Source organism: Malaya genurostris, chromosome 2, assembly GCF_030247185.1.
Source record: "Malaya genurostris strain Urasoe2022 chromosome 2, Malgen_1.1, whole genome shotgun sequence".
Taxonomy (NCBI): Eukaryota; Metazoa; Arthropoda; class Insecta; order Diptera; family Culicidae; genus Malaya; species Malaya genurostris.
The window spans coordinates 193,562,608-193,585,665 of NC_080571.1; the positions used below are offsets into that span (position 1 = coordinate 193,562,608).

Here is a 23,058-nt window from a genome sequence, read left to right on the forward strand (position 1 = left end):
AATGGTGTTATTATTGCGAAAATTTAGTTTTAGTTGTGAATACAGATAAATACAGATTTTGAATATAAGGAGATACAGATTTTCTATGAAAATTTCTGGCATCTCTGCTTAGTAGTGAAATCCCGATCTGAACTGATCGTTTGTTTATATTTACATGCTTGAATCATGGCGCGCCATACTAAATTTCGTGAGAAAATTACCAACACAACCAAAATTGTCTTATCACGCCACCAGTGTATTTTACATCGTGAGAGTGTATGTCACAATATTGAAATGTGTGATTTCGTTCAGTGTAGTATGAAAATGAAAGAGAAAGTCAAAAGTGCATAATACTGTAAAAATGGTGGACAAATTGGGTGAGTACAAAAAAATGATTTTTCTTGTAATATTTGTGCAAAGCTACCTTTCTGAACAATAATTTACAATCGAGTGACATTATAAGACATGTAGCAGTAATTGTTTATTGTTCATTCAATGCAACTAGCCATCAAAGATTGCAAGAATCTATGTTGTCAACACAAGCTCCAATTATTTGGTGATTCAGCCAAAAATAAGCTGCTACAACCTTGCATGAATCTGATTGTGCTTTGGCGAGGTAAAATAGATTGTCTGTATGCAAATGTAAACAAAATTACTCGATAGTTTGAGAAATTGTAACGGGGAAAAATATCTTTTTTATGCTGTATAATAATTGAAGTAATGTATTTGATTTATGGCTAAATGTAGCCTGACTTTATGCTTATATTGAATCAACTAAAAGAATACCTTCTTGTTAGTTACCTGCAATGTAATTTTATCTCATCCATTAAGTCGACTGGTCTTACGTATGTATGTATTCTAATGCTCCTTTGTTTATTCATCGTGACTATACTGCGTGTTCTGCTTCTGTTTCAAGGACTTGAATATGACTCATAATTATAAGTCGCAACAATTGCTTGATCTTAACCATATCAGAACCGTTATCAGCGCAAAGAGTTAAAGTGTTTTCTTGAACATTTTTTCAAAAAGCAAGTGAATTGTCTCTAAATTGTTTTTGTTTACCATCCAGCAAACGAATATATTTATTATTGTTATTTAATACAGTGAACAGTGAAGCAAACGCACGTCGAATACAGATGGTGGAGAACTGTTTTGGCAGTTCTGGCCAACCGCTGTACGTTCCTGGTCGAGTCCTGGTTGGAGAAGGAGTTCTCACAAAGATGTGTCGCAAACGTCCAAAAGCTCGTCAGTTCTTTTTATTCAACGATATACTGGTCTACGGTAATATCGTTATTGGAAAGAAAAAATACAATAAACAACATCTTATACCACTGGAAGAGGTTCAACTACAAGCACTGGATGATAATGGACGTAGGTTTTTAGAATCAAAACAAACGCCTATATTACGTTTTATTATACTCTTGCAGAATATAGGAACGGGTGGCTTATACGAACGGCAACTAAATCCTTTGCTGTTTATGCTGCCACACAGACTGAAAAACAAGAATGGATGGCTCATATAAACAAGTGCATTGAGGATTTGTTACGCAAAAGTAAGATCCATATGAAACAGAGAACAGACATAAAATTGCTTCTTCTTTCCAACAGGTGGTAAAAAACCGGTAGAAAACCATGCTGCTGTTTGGGTGCCTGATAGCGAGGCTAATATTTGCATGCATTGCAAGAAAACTCAATTCACAATGCTGATTCGAAGGGTAAGTATAGGCTAACTGACATTTTGAAATAACATGACAAGGATTGTTTTTAATCAGCATCACTGCCGAAATTGTGGTGCGGTAGTGTGCGGGCCGTGCTCCTCGAAAAAATTCCTCTTACCTGGACAGAGTACTAAACCGCTGCGCGTATGCTTGGACTGTTATGATGGTCTGAGCTCATTGAAACGTGAAGAGGTAAAAAGTTCCTTTCACTATTTTGACGACATTTTCTGTATCGATATTTTCCAACATTCCAGAACAAAGGAATCAATCCTAACAACAATAAGCCAATTACATCCCCCGAAAGCTCCGGTGATGACGATTCTGATGACGAAGAAGAATCAAAAGAGACTCACGATCAGGTAATGTTTAAGTGTAATTATATGTTAAGAAACCAATTTACAGTAACATGGATGCAGTATCACTGTTTGAATTCTATGAAAGGAATATTTCAAAATGATAAATAGTTTTGCTTTACGAGTTTGTAGCCCATTATATTAAATTCAGGAATCACCAGAATGAACTATTATTGTTATAATGGAATAATAGAAATGTTTAGTGACAATGGTTGCATGATCAGTACTTAAGGAATACATTCGAACACAATTCCATATGCTAAAGGCATGCATGAATTCACAAAACACATTTCTATGGTGGTGCTACAACAGAGACTGTAACAAACATATTGGCAATGTATTTTTACATTTTCTCGGTGAATTAAAAATGTTCAAGAGAGTTGCTATGAAAAATTCTAAATGTGAAAAATGGAAGTTGGCTCACTCCAAGATGGAAATTGTGAGTATATTCAACATATTAGACAAAGAATTTGCATAATTATCATTAAAATTCTTCGGTCTACAGCTGACAGATTATTATGTTGTCTAATTAATTAACTTTTTCTGCGCGCCAAAAACAAAAACCATGGTAAATTAGTTTTGTGCGAAAATTCGAATGCTAACTGAGATATTCCTCTAGGGATTTTGATTTTTTTTTATCATCTGGAGGTGGTGTAAAGGTACAGGTACGGAAGATTTCATAAATTGGACTAAATTTTAGTGCATTTCGCCGTTTGACACCCATGCAAAATTGGAGATTTGATCTGGAAGAATAACTGAATTCGTGTGGATAGATCAAATCTACATTTTTAAAACAAACAAAAAAAACAAAGCATGTTTTCGTTCGAAATAGTAAAAGTTTGAAATAACACAACTTTGTTATAACAGTTCGGCTGAAAAGTTCGTATCGTTTAATAGAAACACACATTTTTTGCCAAAATTCGTTTTTATTATTCAACATAATTGCCATCAGAGGCGATACAGCGATTATAGCGATCTTCCAACTTTTCGATACCATTTTTGTAGTACGATTTGTCCTTTGCCTCAAAATAGGCCTCAGTTTCAGCAATTACCTCTTCATTGCTTCTAAATTTTTTACCAGCGAGCATTCTCTTGAAGTCTGAGAACAGGAAAAAGTCACTGGGGGCCAAATCTGGAGAATACGGTGGATGAGGGAGCAATTCGAAGCCGTTTTTGTTTGTTTGTTTGTTTTTGTTTTCGTTGTTTTTGATCGATTGTGAGCTCACGCGGCACCCATTTGGCACAAAGCTTTCTCATATCCAAATATTCGTGAATAATATGTCCAACACGTTCCTTTGATATCTTTAGGGTGTCAGCTATCTCGATCAACTTCACTTTACGGTCATTGAAAATCATTTTGTGGATTTTTTTCACGTTTTCATCGGTAACAGCATTTTTTGGACGTCCACTGCGTTCATCGTCTTCGGTGCTCATATGACCAGTACGAAATTTTGCAAACCACTGACGAATTGTTGCTTCGCTCGGTGCAGAGTCTGGATAACACTCATCAAGCCATTTTTTGGTATCGGCGGCACTTTTTTTCATCAAAAAGTAGTGTTTCATCAACACACGAAATTTCCATATTTTTTACAATAACAAAAGTAGCTTCACTCAAAATGCAATATCTCACAAACTAATAATCAGACAGCTGTCAAATTTATACACGTATCTTTTGAAGGTTGGTACTAACTGAAAATGGTATGGATTTAATTCTAGTGGCGCCCTCTCATAGAAACGATACGAACTTTCAGCCGATCTGTTATGAACTAAAATTCTACAATAATATATATTAGATTTGGAAAATGAACTAATATTTGACAATCATAAATTAAGAGCACAAAATTGTATCACCACCCCAAGTGCATTACAGATCGGGATCGACAAAATTATACAGATAATCACTATGAAAAATACAGTCATAGTTTGTAGTGGAATCATTGGATAAATGAACAATCTCCTATTGAGTGGGAAAAATTACGCTCGAGTTGAAGTGAACTGGAATTAGTTTGTATTATGTAAACGACATAATTGAATTTCTATTGATTATGATTTTTTGCGTTGTACGATTTCATGGTTTACCTGTCATAAAATATAGCTGTTTGAATTTCGACACCATTTTTATCAATTATTTCAATCGAATAACATTAAAACGATGAGAGTCAATTAGGGGGTTTTTGTGCCATATGGGTAACCGTTTTGTACTTAGTGCATATGTCGAAAATTAGTTTCACAATCTTCATAATAAAATAAAAAAGTACAATCACCCTACTGAGAAATGTTTGAGTAAACGCCACCAAGATTTTAAACATATCTTTCCGTCCAGAGCAAAGAATTCCCTTTGTTTCCTTATGGAAATAATTGATATGAAGAATTCTTACCAAACATTCTGATGGCTTATAATATGTTCATTATTTTTATATCAAAATGTTTTCGCATGCCAGAGCTTTAGGAGCCACTGCAGGCCCACCGTCGTATGTGTGTGATAGGAAATGACATCGGGTAAACCCGACAAAATCAAGAAACCACATAGCTTCATACGTTACATTATGAAACGTAGATAAATTGATGACCGATTCAGAAGGAACGTGATACCAGTATAAGTTTCGATCGTATGTTTCATTAGAAGAGCCTTACTGACTAATCGTCAAATATAACTAGAGTAAGTCGCAATTTGCAGGAGTTATGTGTGTGGCGTGTTTCCGTTTATTTTGAATTAGTTATTGCAGAAATTTTTGCCGTTAGAATGTAAAAATTCAGTTTAGCAGATGTAATACTACACACTTGAAATAATGTATACTTTTACCTTACTTTAGTGCTCAAACATTATTTGAACGATTGATTGCTAAAATTAAATAAGTGGAACTTACTTTGGAATATCTGTTTAAGTATTTTTTGACTATAAAAGCTGGATATGAACTTAGTCATTTTTTTCTAGAGCTTATGTTTTATCCGGTTTTAAAATAGGAAACTTTTCTTAACGCCTGCAATCCACAGCAACAGTCGTTGTAGAAGATTTCAGTGCAAACATCAGGTAAAACCATTTGCTTGCAAAACTAGGCAAGTTTTGAATCGGGTTTCACATTCAATATTTTTTATATTGCTTCTTGCACTGAAGATGAAGAATAACTTTAGCGCTGAAAAATTGTGGATTATGCAATGATAAGTTTTATCCATTTCTTGCATTCAGAAATACTTAAGCAGGTTTTCCCAAATAAATTGCATTTATCCGATTTTTGTATTCAGTCGTTCATTTAAAAAGAATTAGACCAGTTCATAAAATTTAAATTGTTGCCACCTTTCTGCTTTTTTCAGGAGTTTGACAAAGTATTATATCTGATTGACTGTGATTGTAATACAATTTAACAGTACAGTTTGTGCTTGTTTTCTTTCACTCAAACCAGTTTTCATACTTCAATCGCTAAACCACATATGTTCCGTAGAATACCAAAAACCCATAAAACATAGAGAGTGGACGAACTGGACGGAACTCTTACTACTATACTGTCTATACTTGCATATCAATACTATATCTATTCTTACTATTTTTGAGTTAGCTTAATGGATGAAGTCTATCTAAAATACACATTCAGGAATTGCAATAAAAATGATGACTTCGTCATTTATCAACTGTTGTCTGTCCCATATGCAAAGTATTTGCATATCAGTCCCATTTAGTGCAAATGTTATAAATTGAATGTATTGGAGTATCTAAATATTAGTTGGTGCTATACCAAGTTTCAGCGTTCTGTAGTGAAAACTTTTAAAGTTCGAAAATAAATTTCTAATCGTCTCTCTCAAAATGCCGATTTTTCATATGGGAATCATATGCAAGTATGGGTAGTATAGTTCAGTGTAAATAAGTCGATTTTCATGGTTCAGAGACATTTTATGATATGTTGGTTCTAGCTTCGAAATTACTAGTCGGGTTCAATCTCAGGAAATAATAAAAAATCGGAAAATAATTCATATAAATTTTCCTTTCATTTTAATCAATACTTTCTGAAATCTGCAGCAATTAATAACCGTTGGCTATTTGGATTTATCAGTAGCAATTTCCCCATTTTTTACTTTTCTTTAGATTTCGTCTAAACTCGTCAATGCACAGCAGTTTATGTCAAAATGTTATGTCACCTAGCATTAAACAATAATCCGACGGAAAGTTGATGCTATTTGAAAAACACACGTTGTTTTGCACCGAGGAGCAATGTTTCTACTAACGTGTCGAACTAAAACGTTGTTTTCGGCTTATACTGGTCGATTCAGGTAGTGGTCACTTATGTGTTATCTTATTTTTTTCCCTAAGGCTTACTACCGTATTTACTAAGATTGTCGAAGATTTAACGTGTAGAATAGTTCAATATAAACGTTTATAAACTGAAGAGTCTAAGGCAAAATTTACAGAAAAGTAAATACCCCTAAGTAACAAAAAATTTATATTTAGAAGAAAGATACAAAAAAAATACAATTGAAGCAAAGTTGTGGTTTCCGGAATGTATTACAAAAAACTTTAATCGATATCAATTGAAGTTGAAAACGTTTCTGATAATTTGTTAATTCGTCAGTTTTTGCTGTACTTTAAATGATGACCAGAACTTCCGAAATCGAATTCAGAACGATCCCTAACATTTTGAAAACTTTTGATTTGACTTAAACTCAATAATTTACAATTCTGAATTCCAATCTTTGATTCGAAGCTAGTAAAAAATCTCCGTCGTATGCCACTTGAAGCATGAAAAGCGACTCATATTTCACAAAGGTTGGCCCGGTCGTTTTGTACCCCGTAAAGCATGATCGTTAATTTAAATATTGTTTTTTTTTTAATATTTGTTATAATTCCACTAATGATTGCAATTAATTACTTTGTATTTGAATTTTTATTTCCAGCCAAAATTTTACGGAGACGAAAAACCTGAAAAGTAGCCACAATCATTTGTAAGCCGTTGTCCTCCTTAATCAAACCCAATTTGCAAACGTCTCACCAATTCTGTAAGTTAGAGAATATATGAAAAATGTGTGGAAGCAGTCATCGGTTATAGTATTTTATCAATCTAGTTTTTTTTTGGAAATCGCAGCACCCATTCTTTACAGTTTTAAACGTTGACCAATAAAGAATGTTTCTCCGCATGTATTTTTAAAGAAGTCAATTTCTTTATACGTCCAGTAATTTATTTTTAATTCGAATACCAGCAATCATTTATCAAAATTTACTCTTTTTATTGACGATGTACGTATAACAGCACACAGCAGGGCCATTGGAAAAATCAAAATAAAACAAAAAACCATAAAAATATCAGATCCCCTTCTAAAACTAATGTCAAATATCTAAATCATGTTTTCCATACGTTGAAATTTATCTGTCCAACTGCCTACTCACTAAGTTTTATAGTATTTTTTCTAATCTAAATGAATACAAGGGAAGTGTAATTCCAAGAGTAGCAGCATGTTCCGGGTTGGCGGTTCAATGCATAGGACGCTGGTCTTACAAGCTGGTCGTATGTTCGAACCCCGACCTGAAAGGATTCTTAGTGTCAGTACGATTCATTCTGTACACTAAGAATCGCCTGGGAAGTCTGTTGGAACAGAAAGGCCAAATTCCACAAAAGGAATGTAATGCCAAGACTTTGACTTTTGACCAGCATTCAATTAAGGAAATAATGCGCAGTTTGTGCCAATAACACTCAAGTAGCTGTCTTTTTACCAGATTCAAAAAGCAGAATCAGATTTTATCAAGCAATAACATGGCTGCAGAAAAATGGTTAGCTTTTGATAATTATATGATTTATTCATTGTCTATTCTGTATTACGATAGAGTCGGAATATTTCGATCGAATGTAAAATTTTGGATCCTGTAATTCGATCGAGTGATGCTTCAGTATGGAAAACTCGAATTCGATCGAGATACAGAATGCTAAATTTTGTATTCGATCAAAATAATCCGATTCGAACGAATTACAGAATCGGTCTTACCCTATGATTTGAATGTATTTTTTCTGTTTTCTAACAGTTGTGCAGTTTGTTTCTGAACCATTGTCCTCTTTGCCAGAATTAATGCTGCGCTCTCTTATCAACTAAGTGTTAGTTTTTACTTTTCTACTCCCAAAAGAATGTAGTAAATTGTCAATACTTAGTATTTTTTTTCTTTTTTGCCTCATGGGACTGGTGTTTTTATGGACTTTTATTTCATAAGTCAATTAACTAGTTCGTTTAGTATATTACTTATCTCAAATAAATAACGCAATTGAAGGCTCGATAACAGACGAATCAAATTTTATTCATATTTAGTTTCGTAATAATAACAATAAAATGGGTGAATTGAAGGTGTGATAGCAGTATGTAAAAATTGAGATACAAACGTAATGTACGAAAATAGGTCAAAAATGCAATACGAGGTTTTTCCAATTCAGAAACTAAATATTTTTTAAAGAAAAACAATTGAAGTGTATGTTCCAATATATTGATTAGAATATCGATCTTCATCAGTAATGTTATGTAGATTTACAAAACCGACTATATTTATATATATATATATATATATATATATATATATATATATATATATATATATATATATATATATATATATATATATATATATATATATATATATATATATATATATATATATATATATATATATATATATATATATATATATATATTAGCTTCTCAATAAAGTATAACATGCTCACATTTTCAAATTATTTTATCAGTTATCTAGTACGAAAACATCACAAGCTTCTTGCGAAAGAAAATTCCCATTTGCAATGCAGTGGCGTCTCCTTATATCCTTATATTACATTTTGGTGGGGAAAGGGTTCCAATCAGCTTTTTACAGCCCTGTCCAAAATGTATTGCCCTCCCCGTTAATTTGTATCAGGCCGAATTAGCGCATGCGCGCCATATAAACGCCTCTTTCAATATGAGGAAATTACATTGTTACCCAGCAGTTTCTATTATTTCTTCATGTTGGTTTTCTTACCTTTGTTCATAGTTTGTATTCTGTTTTACCTTAATTCCAGTGTTCTATTCAGCTGTGATTCGTGTCTTTTGTTGTCATTTTTCACTCCGTACTTTTGCTGGCATGTTATGTTGCTTCCTTAAATGTAAAAGTTAGTTGTATGCAATGGTGTTTATATTCTTACCAATATTCCTTTCTAATTCTTTCAGCATTTTCGTATTTCTTGTTCCTCATCCAATCATCCGTTTCCAAAAATAAAAAATAAAAAAAAATAGTGTTTTATTGATCTTTGTAGAGCAGCTCATCATGGATAAGAACTGAGGACATGCGTTTTTATTTAAATGATAATAACACTTGGGTTTAATAGTATTGCTACAGCATGTTCACATTTCGTTATCTTCGGTTGATTCTTGACAGTATATTACCATCCGCTCAGGCACTTTTGAACATCTGGTACACTGACTCGCAATCGAAATGTGTCACAACCAATTTTATACAACACACCCGAGGGAACGGTATAATGTATGTTGTACACACAAAAACACATACATACATACAGGCACATACGCATACACACATGCATACATACCTACATGTATTCCACAAGCAAGCATCACAACATTGAGTTACTATTTCTATTCTAATAGATTCTAACTAAAATTTGTGTGCCAATAGTCATCTCATTAGTAGAGTCACTATGTTATTTTACCGATTACTCGACTTTCAATAAATTTATTGAGATAAAATCGAATACAAAATCTTTGCCTCGTCTGTGAGAAGCAATGGCACATAAAAGTAGTTCAGAAATGATTCAATACTGCTGTTTTAACGAACAAAAAAAAATGCTCCAGATTTCATGTTATTCTTGAAATTAATCTATCAAACAGAGATAACAGATCTCACTCTAACTAATGGTTTTCGTACATGAAATGACTAATGGATTTGAGATGAATGGGGGTACCGTTACCCAATTTCTATCTCTTCTATTGGTCGATCGTTAGTCCTGAGCTGAAACGGTGGCCTTTATTACCGTTCTTGCATGCACTAACTCTTACATTTCATTCACACATCATCTCACCCATCAGGTCCCAAACGATACATCCTCACAATATAAACTGGATGAACATCGTTTGACAGCTATCAGTGGTTTGCTCATTGGTTCGGTCATTATTATTTTATTATATTCTACAATATTCTATTTCATTCCACAGTATTCCATGGTATAGTGATTTTCACTGTCGGCTAGAAAAGATTGCGATGCGATAAGATAGCGACAAAATGCCGCAAAGATAGCGAAACTGTCATTCGCATCGATTCAACCCCTTCGAGACCACAAGCCAGAAAAAAATATTTTTTAAATTGACCGTTACAACAACTAAATTTTTATTCATTATTAAGAAAACTTAATTAATTCATATAATTAATAATAATAAGTATAATAAGTCATAATTAATTCATATTGATAATGCGTATGATTACGGCGTGTGCTATTTATTTGACATAATGTACGATTCAGACGATCCGCCTCCTTCCGTCACCGTCACCGAAACGTCAGCTTCCGTCAAAATTAGTTTAATACTTTCTTTACCGGAACGTTCACACGCTCCGTCCGTCAAGACGTTACGTGTGAATGGCTCCATAAGAATGCATGTAATTAATGTTGACGGTGCCGGTGACGGAGATTGACTGTGACAAAAGAAGACGGATCGTCTGAATCGTACATAATGATTATTTTGTGCATAGTATGTTCCCTTTTCATTTATACTTTGTATTAATCGACGCCTTGGTTTTCAAAACCTCGTGCTTTAATCGATTGTGCTATTTGTCTACTCTAAAAAGTTGGTCGTCTTTGACAGATATACATTTGTTGATGCTTTCGATGAACAATGAAATAACAATTGTCGCTAAGGAATTTTACCAGTTGAAAATGCAATTGGCCTCAATCCAACAGCCGATTAATTTTTCTTTTGGCTCTAATGCTAGTTAATTTCAATACAACAGACAGCGAAGGGGTTAAAAAACCTGTCCAATTTTCTGGCAGCGATGCCAGGTGAAATTTTAGGCGTCTGCGTATTAGAAATGGTCCTATGCGACCTCAATATTTAGAAGTATGACGAAAAAACCGAACGAAAACCCTACAGTAATAGCAAAAGTCATTAAAATGGACGATTGTTCATAAACATTTCGAAAATCTGCAAAAAAGTCGGCTTAATTGCAAAGTCTGCTAACAAACGAAATTGCAAATTTACATACCAATCTGCAAACCTGGCATCAGTGGTTCTGACGCTCATTATTTCGCAATCCTGCGACGATTCCGTCGCATTCTATGTCAAGCTGAAAACCACTATACACAAACCACCAATAAACGTCAAAGATGGATTCGATTTACCGTTCATTTATTGTCATCGTGTGAAACCCAATTGGGATACGTTTACTCTACTTAATTTTCACTTCACACTGGTAATAAGGGCCGGTAGTATGAAAATAAAACATAAAAAAGAGCTCAGTTAAGCCCTACCGGCCTCTCCAACCCCGGATGTTGGAGCGTAATGCAATCAACATCTTATTCAAGTCGTTCCATATATTATTCATTTAATTCAATTATGAAACTAAAAACTGTAACGCATATCTTTATCAAATTGTAACGCTAATTGATTGTATGTGATGATGTTTGCAATACCGTCAAGCCCACCAACCAAAGGGAGGAAACCTTCTTGCGAAAGAAAATTCCCATTTGCAATGCAGTGGCGTCTCGTGACAAAATTGACTAGTTGTGCACTACTTATGTGGTATGATAGCAGATGTAACAGTTCGTTGTAAGTGAAAACTAAAGATTGAAGAATGGAGATTCGCTTGTGTTTTTCAATACAATGAGATAACCATATACTTTCGGATGGGATTTTTTATTGAACAAACAAATTTTATAGCTGAGCTGACCCTCTTGGAAAAAAACGTTCAACGTTGGTCCTTCATTGGTCCAATACGATGGATCATTGGTCCAATGAAAGCCCAATCAATCGTTCAACGGGAGGCTAACACGGGACCTTTGTTTGCCGATTTTGAAACAGACCGTTGAACCGACGACACGACCTGCCACTCGTCTATAAAAACTGTATCGCAAATTTAACTACCCCCCAGTAACTGGTAATGTCAAATCGAAAACGCTAGTAAAAATATTTAAACTGGCAGCACAAGTTAATATATTATTGATTTTGAATAACAGTTACCATGGCTTTGGTTACTGCATAATGAAGGTTAGATGATAAACAAAATAAACTGCGGATCGGTTATTTAATTACGGAAAATTTTAATGGATTTACCGACTGTAACGAGTAGAAGATCCTCTTCTCACGATAAGTAAAAACTGAGAAGGATACAGCCAGCGGTTGAAATGCGAATGAAATCAGTTGTTTTTGATTGTTACTATATCAGTTATTGAAGTCTTTTATAAAGCGGTTTCTACTGTTTGCCAAAGAGAAGTAAGTATTTCATATCTCAATTTTTCTTTTCCAATAACTGAAATTCGTTGCGGCCAGGTCTAACATTTCGACCGTAGTGGACATTATGACGCATAACCCACTGCTGAGTTGGAACAGTTGTGTTATGACAGCTCGGCGCAAACCGATGAGGAAGACATGGATATGACCTACAACGAGCTGAGCGTGGCCAGGCGACAGCGGAGTGCGCTGCGGTTCCTACATAATGTTCGACAAAATGATTTCTCTGTTTGGAAAGATTTCTCCAGTAACCCTCGAGTGGTGACGGACATGGTGAAATAATACGCACTCAGCCTACACGAGGCGATTCTAACACCGGTATCTCACCAAAATCACGCCAAAAATCAACAACCCAGAAGATGGGGTTTCTTGTATTGGGCTAACAGTTCAAGTGTATTGATGAATAGCTGGAAGTAGTTAATTCGTCGCGAAACGATAAAACGACCGGTCAGGTTCATTGACCATTGGAAGGGTCTATTATCCATTTCAATTGGAACGGATCGCTGAATGAGTCCTCCCGCTACGATGAATTGAATTGTATTCGGAATACCGCCAGCGAGACTACTCTTATGGTAATTGTTTCAATACATCAACGAGAGCGAGAAATACTGCATCTTAGTCAGTTTTCCATTATCGGAGGAAATTTTTGTTTTTGGTTAGTGAACTAGTGAATTATCTTCGATAGAGGAATCTACAGAAAAAGTCTTGTGTGCAGGGTTACTTCGATATAGATAAAACTACGGAAGAGTGGCAAATAATATTGGGCGCAGAAAGTTGGGTGAGCATTGGCCATGAATCTCAACATCACACGAACAATTATGTATATCTCTATCTGATTACTTTTGTAATATTAGAAATAATAAATAATAAATGCATATTTATGATGTTCAAAGGTTGTTTCATTTCAATCGAGTTCAATCCAATGCAGTTCTGCTTCGTTATCAAAAAAATCCGTCGTTTGCATAAAATTTAACACTAATGGAACGAGGATTCCGCTGCTTCCTCAAAATGTTTGTTTATTTATGTTGGGGCTCCTTGGTAACTAGTTCGTAGCAACTTAAACAGTGTTGCTCGAGAAGATTATTTTTATCATTAACAAGGGGTCTCCATATTTTTGGTAACTGGCGGTAAATCGTTAACGGACAATATTAATGCTGATTTTCCTTCGGAGTACCTGGTCGTGTCGTCGGTTGAACCGAATGCCATTTTTTTCGTTCAACAAACCCGGCAGACAAAGGTCCATTGTTGAGCCATTTTCAACATGAGGAGTTGGAGCCCCGTTGGACTAGTTTTACTGCAGAATTTCTGAAGCTCTTTCCACTTATTTTTTTAAACTGACACTACATACCTGCACAACACTTCTACTTCACGTAGAATAACAACAAATTTTCTTTCTATGTAAAGGTAACACTTAATTTTCACACTATATTTGCAAGAGGAAAAACAACAACAAACTGTTCCAGCAAACTGAACGAATATTTCGTGCAATATGTCGTTCAACAAGCGCTAAAAGACCAACAAAATAGAACGGCCTGCTGAGAGGGGAGTAATTCTTTCTCTTCTTGAATCTGTGCAGCAACTCATGTGCACGGAGAAGACACAAACACAGCGACAACAGATACTTGAAATTTTATGTCTGATGTATATGATATGTATATGTATATGTGAGTTCGTGTCGCAGTGGATTCGGCCTTCAAACGCTCAAATAATGCGTAACCATACTCGATGTTCATGGTTTTTTTATTTGCTGAGATATTCTACGAAAATCCCAGAAAACCAACGCACGGCCTTTTCGAACCATTTAGCTTCCCTACACATTTATTGCGGAATCTCGGCCGTGTGCTCGGTAATCGTCTCGGCAAAATGTATAATTACTCACGAGGTAATTATACAGTAATATTTAATCGATTAGCTTAAAACTAATATTCGATTATTAAGCTAATCGAATTGATAAAAAAAATTCACACAGTAATAATCGAATGAATAATCGAGTATTCGAATAATAACCTAGATAATCGGATAAATTTCAATCGATTAGTTTCAAAATTATACTCGTTTATTAAATAATCGAGTAATTCTAAATTTCCGACATTCCTATTACCCACTGAGATAGTGGCTGAATTCCGGCAAAAATGGCCGTTCTATTTTGTTGGCCCTTGAGCGCTTGTTGAACGACATACTGCACGAAATATTCGTTCAACTTGCTGGAACGGTTCGTTGTTGTTTTTTCTTGCAAAAATCGTGTGAAAAGTGTGTGTTACCTTCATATAGAAGAAAATTTATTGTTATTCTACGTTAAGTAGAAGTACTTTGCAGGTATGTAGTGTTAGTTTAAAAAAAATAAGTGGAAGAAATTTCAGAAATTCTCCAGTGAACTACACTCAAAATAAACATCACTTAGGCTGTGAACCATTTCGCGGTTAATTTTAACTTTTGTGTTAAAATCTGACACTCGAGTGGTTAATTTGAAGTTGTCAAAAATAACCCTGCTCGAGAGCATGGGTATTTTTGACAGATCGATAGTTATTTTCCAACACTGAAAAAAATCTCGCAATGAAAATTCTAATACTAATTCTTTAGTAGAAATTATTTCCAGTGGAAAATAAATAATATTCGAATGCAAATAAATAATATTCAAATGCGAAAACATATGATTATTTTCCATTATACTTTGCACGTAAAAGTTACTTTTCCCATATATGGTCGGACTTCAGCGACTTTTTCGTTTCATGTAGGCAACGGAATGCTACTTTTATATGGACGCTACAGTGTTTTAGTTATAATAAGTATGAATTTAGCTTACATATTCGTTATTAAAAAATTAGAAAAACTCATTTTAAATATATAAAGGAAACGTAAAATCATTTTCATTCAATAAACATCAGTCATACTGCCAATAGCTCAATAGATGAACATTTGAATACCATTGGAAAAATACATGGAAGTTAAATGAAATACAGATAAATAATATATGGATTTCATTTAAGACACATGTGATATACTAATAATAGATAAGTGATCACATAAAACATACGTGTTGCCAACATTGATTTTCATTATGTGGGACACATGGCTGTCATGTATGGGAAAAGTAACTTTTACTTGAAAAGTATTATGGAAAATAATCATATGTTTTTGCATTTGAATATTAAGTGATGTTTATTTTGAGTGTAGGTCAGTTTCGGTTCTTCCCACTTGTACGCGGCGGGCAGATTTCCCCCCAGACGGCTGGCTATGTCCTTACACGAGAATTATTTTTGTCATTTTTAATGGTGACTAAGTAATGATAATTCAAATTTGCATAGAAAACTCGTCATTACTGCACCAATGCACGTTCATTAAAATGATATTTTTTTAGTAATGACACTTTTAATGATCGTGTAAGGTCCGCTTATAATTCTCGTATAAGGGCCGATTATCTGCAAAGCCCTATGACATTATTTAAACTGGATTTCTCAATGTAAGAACAAATCACTAATGTCGTTTTCGCTTGAGAAAACTGGAACTAACCCAGGGTAGTTTCATCAAACAAACACTTTTAACGAACCTATGCTCGTTTCGCTTTTAGCAATGGGGATCTGAGCAAACCTGATATAAAAACCAGGTTTGAAACTGTCTCGATTTTCAGTTCAACAACGTTAAAACTAGATTCGAAACTACACTGAGCAAAATACCATAGTAACCGTAAACTGCTTTCCATTGTCATTTCAACTATACGCTTAAATAGTAGCAACAACCATGATATATGACTATTCACCATCTGTATTGTATAAATTACTAGACAACAAAGACTACGACTTGACTAAACTATTTGTATTTATGACTTTTCTGGCATGGTCATCCTGACAATGGTAGTCATCTCAAATATAAGAACAGATAGTTAAAATCACAATTTCTAGTAAGGTGAAATTGCTCTCGAGCCTTGTATATATGAGGAGCTAAATAGTTATCGCTACCATGTAAATATGTCCACAGTTTAATAATGTTACCATAATTAGATACATGGTTTAAAAGACGATTATGAAGTTTGAAAACACTATTCATGTAGTCCATATCTCAACAGAATTTATGTAGTAAGCACATTATCGTATAGTGTTTTTCAACCTACTATGTATTACATTTGTGCTGACTATACAAATTGTCAATGAACGGGTGTACTGTTATTGTCACATAAAGTTATTCTAATTTAGCAGAAAATTTCGTACCTGGGTAACACATCAGTGATGGATTTGAACAAAATATTCTATATTGTGACTGTGTACTTTGGTAGGTCTTGCAGGTAGGTAAAGTTTGTAGCCTTACTAGTTTCCGCGGTTGAAATTCAATTTATCAACAGTTTTTCCGGCAACTGTTATGTTTTCCAGTGAAATCAACATCTCGTATACGGTTTATTATTCATTATCGGTCGCTGTAGAAACAACATCAAGCGATTGATGAAAAGGAAGATTATCATTTGATTCCCGGATTCAATTCGCTCGTATCACAAGGAAAGTCGCAGGTGAGTATCGAGGTTTGCATCTGGACTTGGATAATAATTTCTTTCCTGCTGCCAATTCCTGCTTCAGGAAAAACTCCACCGGACAGAACCTTGAATCAACTGATGCTATCAAGCAATGCTAAGCAATATTCCACCAGGTATATTATCATTTGATTTGATGCGAAAATAAAATAGAGTTTAATGAAATTATTTTGTTGTTCTTATTTTAGAATTTAAATTCATAAAACTTTTTAACATCAGCTCATGTTTTGCTGATCTTCAGCATTGTTGAATCAACCACTGCCTTTAGTTTCGAAATAACTATAAGTGAAATGTCAAAAATACCATGACTCTGGTTATAGCAAGAACTACAATGTAAAAAAAATATTCGGTCATGGTTAGGCTAACCATCTCAATCGTATTAGTTATTCATACAATACACTGTTCAATATTACTATTCTAGAGCCGATACCATTCATAGTAAACATGAACTTGACCATTGTTGAAATCATCTGATTTCATAGTCGGCTGAAAACCACTATACGCTCATGGTCAAGTTGGCCCTCTATATAGTAACAGTTACCATTTTATTTTTCTGAGTGTAGCTTCAAACAAACGGTTTGACAGCAGTTAGGGTGGAACTGGGTTAGGTTTGGCATCAAACGAAAAACACAAATTTAACACAAATTTGACTATTTTTACATATTTTTCACAAAGTTTACTCAATTACGTTGGCAGCTCTGTTATTTTCACATATCCGGAAATAAAGCTGTCAAAAGAGATACTGCTGTCAAAAGTTTAACTCCTTTTCCGACATTTAGTCATCGTGTGAACACACTTTTGTGTGATTTGTGGAGTATTACTTATAATTCGGCGATAACTGTGAACTAAAATGCCACCAAAATTTGACCCGAACGAAATCAAGCACGGTACGTAACAAGTAAACTTATTATATATCAGGTTCGCCGAGCTTATTTGCCTATACGTATGTTCTTAATATGGAACGTTAAATTTTGTTTATTTTGAGATCAAAACCTTTTCTTGTTTTAGTCTATTTGAGATGTGTTGGAGGTGAAGTTGGTGCTACATCGTCTCTGGCACCTAAAATTGGTCCTCTTGGTTTGGTAAGTTGAACACGATTTATTTTAATTAGTGAATTTATCATACAACTAGTATGATTGGATTCCGAGTTGGATGTTTATCAAGTTTTTTTTTAGTCCCCGAAAAAGATTGGTGATGATATTGCTAAGGCTACCGGAGACTGGAAAGGTTTGAAAATTACAGTTTGCCTGACCATCCAAAACCGGCAAGCGCAAATATCTGTTGTCCCATCTGCAGCCTCGCTTATTGTTAAAGCATTGAAGGAACCACCTCGGGATAGAAAAAAGGTCAAAAACATCAAACACAGTGGCAATATTACGTTTGATGAAGTGGTCAATATTGCACGAGTAATGCGGCCCCGTTCAATGGCTCGGGAGCTTTCTGGCACTTGCAAAGAAGTGTTGGGTACGGCTCACAGCGTCGGATGCACGATTGATGGCCGTGCACCGCATGACGTTATTGAGGATATCAATAGCGGAGCTGTCGAATGTCCCTCGGAGTAGCTTTGTTTTAAGGGAATGTAAAACTAAAATGCTTAAAACAGGTTCAATAAATTTATTAAACTAATTCAATATTCGTGTTTCATTATACTGATGTTTTGGTTTTTCACGTTCGGTTTGAATTTTCCAACAAATTGGTACTAAAATGTGATCAGGCCTTGGTACTAACATACGATGTGCCTTTGCGAATGTCGCAAAATATAATGCTCTGCTCGACTACAATTTTTATTTACACAATAATCGATGGAATCTACGAAACACTATTTTGATAAAAGCATAACGTGCGATGGGACCTTTTGAACGTTACTAATGCTTATTGGGGCTTCTATTCCCAAGATTGTTTCGATTATTGTATAAATGAAAATGCTTGAGCTGAACAATGAGCATTGCATTTTGTAACATTCGTAATGGCCTATCGTACGACATGCCCTAATCATATGTTAGTACCGATTTATTAGTTTGTCCTATAAGATACACTCGATAAAAGTCAAAGGAATGTTAATTTTTTTTGCTTTAACGATTCGATTCAAGCAAAAAAAATTTGTGAGCCCAGCTCTATAGAATGAAGTAGCTTAATTCAAATTATTCTTACAAAATTGTCTTTATTCTCTAACAAACTAATCTATATGAAATGTACCTTCCGGCGGTTTCCGAGGGACGTATAATTTTAACTACCTGGCCGCGCTTTAGTCCAAAGTATCGAGCAACTGGGTCTCCAGCTTGAATTCTCATTAACATGTTTTCCTTCAATTTATAACGAGCCAACAGTTCTTGTTTTTCTTCTGGTGTCATTACGACATGTTCCGGGACTAATTCGTGCTCGGTAATATTAATCAGTAGTTCCGACTCGAGAAACTGCTCTAGTATGTATTTGGGTGCCATGTCAACAAGAGATTGTTTCGCTGACGGTGTCATCCCTGCCTGCACCACGACTATGGCACGATGAATATTTTCCTCCTGCATGCGGGTACAATAAGTCTTAATTGTTTTAATTCCGATTTTCGGTTCATCCGGGAAGAAAACAAACATCTGGTCTGTTGGATCATCGTTATGGGCAACTAGTACAATTAGGTCTGAACGAGCTGGACGTTTCTCACTAATACAAATTATACTATTAGGTGGTTCAATTTATATTCTATATGGGCTCTCACCTAGGTTTATCTCCAAATTGTTCTTTGAACTGCTCTAGTGTCTGGTCCAATTCATCCTGTGTGACCAGATAACCTCTATCATGACTCAACTGCATAATAGTTTTACGAATCCGCCATAATTTATATGTTTCAGCATCGTCATCCATTATAATTAAAAAGATATACTAGTTTGTATTATACCCACAGAAAATTCTCTGGTAAATTTTCACGCAAACAAAAACTTCAAAATGCACAACAATATAATCCAAAAGATGCACAAAAAATAACAGCATAAAAATCAATGCACGTTCGTCTAAAAGTAACCTATGTTGGGTAGAGCTAAATAGGTTGCCGGCCTCACACTGAAAATTAAATCTACCTACTTTTTGACTTCTTTATACTTAATTTTGAGTTGTTATGAATCTTTCCTTTCACCCGCTTGTAAGGAATTCTGGCAACCGTCAGAAGACTGGCTGCATTCCGGCTGCTGTCAAAATTGTTCAGGCGAAATTGCGTCATTATCTCGCCGTATGTGTCTTGTTTATTTCTCTCTTCCTTCTTTTTTCTTTTTTTTATTCGACTTCATTTGATGTTTGTCAATCCCGCATGTACATACAAAAAAACTAATCTTGAGACGAGTTAAATGAGATTGAAATATGTGCATGTTTGGTAGTGAGAAAGCACTGTTATTGGCAATAACATTTTCATAATTAGTATGTATGAACAGCAATAATTTATTGCCTTTCATATGTACTTTTTAATGAAAAATGAAACCAAGATGCTAAAGATGTAGAACCGATTCAAACGGTTCTGCCAATCTTGTATGGCAAGAATCTGGTAGAAACAGAACCGTTAATAACCGCTAGGCGAAATTCTCTGCCGGAAACGGTTGTTGCATTGTTGCCAGACTGTTGCCGGCAAAAATGGCTGGCAGACATAGCCAAACGTCTGGGGGGAAATCTGCCGCCGAGTACAAGTGGGCATTCGTTCTCTCCATTGTTGTCAAAACACAATCAGCAAAACCACACAACAGTTTCCTTCAATAAGTTTCCTTCAATAAGCTAAAATTAAGTAAACCGTATTCAACCCGAAATTGTGTGAATATAAATCAAATAAATATAACTCACTATTGATTTGAAATAACTATCCTTTAAGTATATTTTTGCTTGTGCCTTATGAAAACTACTCAGAACAGCTTATTCTAAAACTAAAGTATTTGAGGTTTCTTTTCCTAGTGAAAATAGAACGACGACCCTAGTAAAAAAATTGGTGGCCAAAATATTTCGTGATGCAAACAAAACAATTAAAACCGATTCACACGTGGCATCATCAGAGTTGCCATGTTATTTGTTTAAATATCTGTCTCTTACTCAAAAAATTTATTTGGACTTGTCTGTGTCTGTCGGAAATTTTGACCGGGCTTCATTAACCGTGAACTAAAATAAAGGTCTCACCAAATACAAATTATAATACGGAATACTTCGACAAATTTTCAAGGACACATTTTGCATCGTGCGGTACACTGTCATGATACACTGTCAGAGTGACAATGTACTTCAACGAGTTTCCTATAAAACTAGCAACACTGAAGGGTAAGAACAAGTTCACCATAGTTACTGTTTATTGTAGTGAAAAATAAACTTGAACTATGTTGTTGTGTATGAGATATGGTTATTCCATATCGGATTTTGTTTTTTGTCCTACTTGGCTTTTCAGAAATTTGCTCCTTGGCTTTTTCGGAAATTGCTCAGTATTATATGTTACAATGTCTCGGCACTGTTCACCGAATCGTTATGGTAGCCATCCGTTCTTCTCATTGCAAATCACTCCCGTCAGAGGAGTAGGAATTTTTCCAACATCTGCTTAATGCGGGGAACCTTTACGTCATAATACTAATAGAAAATAATTCAATTAATAAGTTTATCCATCGTGAAAGAAAAACTGCTTTGTCTGCCACCGTTCGGGCTATAATCAATTTGTCTGGATCACGCATAGAAGAGTGACTATTCGAAAAACGCATACACAGCTTGCATTTGTTTCTCTTTCAACCTTTATTTTATCGTGTAGAGCGCTAATCGCTGTTTCCGTGGTACGTATACGAATCGTACCCATGTTCCACACCAAGGTCCGTTTATGAAATAAAGTTCCATAACTGCCAAAATATATCGCAATTCTTCATCCATCGATTAGCTGGAGTGTTGCAATACAGCAACGGAAAACATAAACAAACAAACTTGTTTTGCGCCGTAGCAACTAGCATAAAGCGTTGCCAGAAACGATCTCCTTCCACATTTGCAAACTATCGCAACGAAAGGGAGTAATTTGCAAGGCTTATACCATGTTCACATTAGCGCTGATATCACTTGATATACCGAGTTGATATGCATATCATGTCGAAGTGTTCACATATGATCGAAATGATATCGTTTGACAATCAAGTTGTCATATTGAATGTTCCCATTAGGAGTAGTCAATAATATTGCTTTTCTCTCCTACAATTCAATCAATAATTGAAGTCTCGAATTTATCGGTCTCCGAACGCCAATATTCTATGAGAAAATCAAAATTATAATGATTGTTTATTGTCACTCTCAAAGTGACGTTCATAAATGAGTGCGTTCAATGCCATTATCCGTGTTGCTAGTTGCGATTTTTGACAACTCGACATGATATCGTACATAAATTCTCGGATATCATGCTAAAATGGTTATACGCGTTGACAACAAATTGTATGGGATATCAAGTGATATCGCACATGATATCATCGGATATCAAGTATATCCGTTTATCACTTGATATCAGCGCGAATGTGAACATACTATTACTTGTTCAGGCTGTGAACCAAACATTGGCGGTTCGTTTGTATGGGACTTAGGGGTATTATTATTTGTATTTGGTCTCACCACCTATCGTCTAGAGGCCAAAAGCGTAAAGATCTGGTGAGATCTGACAAAATCTGGTAAAATTTGTAAAATCTGGCAAAAGATCTGCTATAGCTTTAAATTATAGACTCCAGTTTTTATCAATATCAAGACATCCCAAGTAACCATGATGCGTTATAACTTTACATTAATTCAGCTTTGAAAATTCGTGTAAAATTTGATTAAATGCAGCGGAGTTACACATGTTTTTACAATGCGTTTATGAAGCTAAAAAGGGCGATTATTAGACTCTTAGAGCAAATTCAGCAGCTGCAAGATTCATATGGGTGGTCTATAATGTAAATGAAACTGAAACAAACGTATCCCCAGCAATCCGTTTTAGATTTATTTATTCGACCAGTTCTACTGTCAAATTTAAAACTGGTATACACTGCCGTTCTATTTTTTCTATATTTGAAACACA

General features: G+C 34.9%; 3 protein-coding genes and 2 long non-coding RNA genes across 7 annotated transcripts; 4 read left to right on the forward strand and 1 right to left on the reverse strand.

Moving 5' to 3' along the window:
* Positions 1 to 280: 280 nt before the first annotated feature.
* LOC131433005 (pleckstrin homology domain-containing family F member 1 homolog) lies at positions 281 to 8,552 on the forward strand. Of its 2 annotated transcripts, XR_009230007.1 has the most exons (8): positions 281 to 356; positions 1,084 to 1,350; positions 1,407 to 1,532; positions 1,588 to 1,694; positions 1,752 to 1,889; positions 1,952 to 2,056; positions 4,492 to 4,709; positions 6,935 to 8,552. XR_009230007.1 is itself a non-coding variant. In XM_058599714.1 (7 exons), the coding sequence occupies exons 1-7, from the start codon at positions 341 to 343 to the stop codon at positions 6,968 to 6,970; spliced, it is 795 nt and encodes a 264-aa protein (XP_058455697.1). In that variant the 5' UTR covers positions 281 to 340; the 3' UTR covers positions 6,971 to 8,552. The 2 variants fall into 2 exon arrangements, 1 of the variants encoding a protein (XP_058455697.1); XM_058599714.1 differs by lacking the exon at positions 4,492 to 4,709.
* Positions 8,553 to 11,999: 3,447 nt separating this feature from the next.
* On the forward strand, positions 12,000 to 13,397 carry LOC131431087 (uncharacterized). Its single transcript, XR_009229639.1, has 2 exons — positions 12,000 to 12,487; positions 12,545 to 13,397. It is a non-coding gene; the product is annotated as an uncharacterized LOC131431087 (long non-coding RNA).
* Positions 13,398 to 16,712: 3,315 nt separating this feature from the next.
* Positions 16,713 to 17,189, forward strand: LOC131432552 (uncharacterized). 2 transcript variants are annotated; one of them, XR_009229896.1, is made up of 3 exons: positions 16,713 to 16,784; positions 16,842 to 17,003; positions 17,071 to 17,189. It is a non-coding gene; the product is annotated as an uncharacterized LOC131432552 (long non-coding RNA). The 2 variants fall into 2 exon arrangements; XR_009229897.1 differs by having other exon boundaries at positions 16,870 to 17,003.
* A 563-nt stretch (positions 17,190 to 17,752) lies between these two features.
* On the forward strand, positions 17,753 to 18,655 carry LOC131433008 (large ribosomal subunit protein uL11). Its single transcript, XM_058599718.1, has 3 exons — positions 17,753 to 17,911; positions 18,033 to 18,106; positions 18,200 to 18,655. The coding sequence occupies exons 1-3, from the start codon at positions 17,875 to 17,877 to the stop codon at positions 18,584 to 18,586; spliced, it is 498 nt and encodes a 165-aa protein (XP_058455701.1). The 5' UTR covers positions 17,753 to 17,874; the 3' UTR covers positions 18,587 to 18,655.
* A 510-nt stretch (positions 18,656 to 19,165) lies between these two features.
* Positions 19,166 to 20,011, reverse strand: LOC131433007 (DNA-directed RNA polymerases I, II, and III subunit RPABC1). Its single transcript, XM_058599717.1, has 2 exons — positions 19,735 to 20,011; positions 19,166 to 19,679 (listed from the first exon to the last, which is right to left on the reverse strand). The coding sequence occupies exons 1-2, from the start codon at positions 19,878 to 19,880 to the stop codon at positions 19,193 to 19,195; spliced, it is 633 nt and encodes a 210-aa protein (XP_058455700.1). The 5' UTR covers positions 19,881 to 20,011; the 3' UTR covers positions 19,166 to 19,192.
* Between the last annotated feature and the right edge of the window lie 3,047 nt (positions 20,012 to 23,058).

Coding starts and splice junctions, on each gene's coding strand:
- LOC131433008 (XM_058599718.1), top strand. CDS start 17,875: ATGCCACCAAAATTTGACCCGAACGAAATCAAGCACG. Junction 17,912..18,032: donor CCCGAACGAAATCAAGCACG/GTACGTAACAAG, acceptor TTCTTGTTTTAG/TCTATTTGAGATGTGTTGGA. Junction 18,107..18,199: donor AAATTGGTCCTCTTGGTTTG/GTAAGTTGAACA, acceptor GTTTTTTTTTAG/TCCCCGAAAAAGATTGGTGA.
- LOC131433005 (XM_058599714.1), top strand. Junction 1,533..1,587: donor TGAGGATTTGTTACGCAAAA/GTAAGATCCATA, acceptor TCTTTCCAACAG/GTGGTAAAAAACCGGTAGAA. Junction 1,890..1,951: donor GCTCATTGAAACGTGAAGAG/GTAAAAAGTTCC, acceptor CCAACATTCCAG/AACAAAGGAATCAATCCTAA.
- LOC131433007 (XM_058599717.1), bottom strand. CDS start 19,880: ATGGATGACGATGCTGAAACATATAAATTATGGCGGATTCGTAAAACT. Junction 19,680..19,734: donor CAATTTGGAGATAAACCTAG/GTGAGAGCCCAT, acceptor AATTTGTATTAG/TGAGAAACGTCCAGCTCGTT.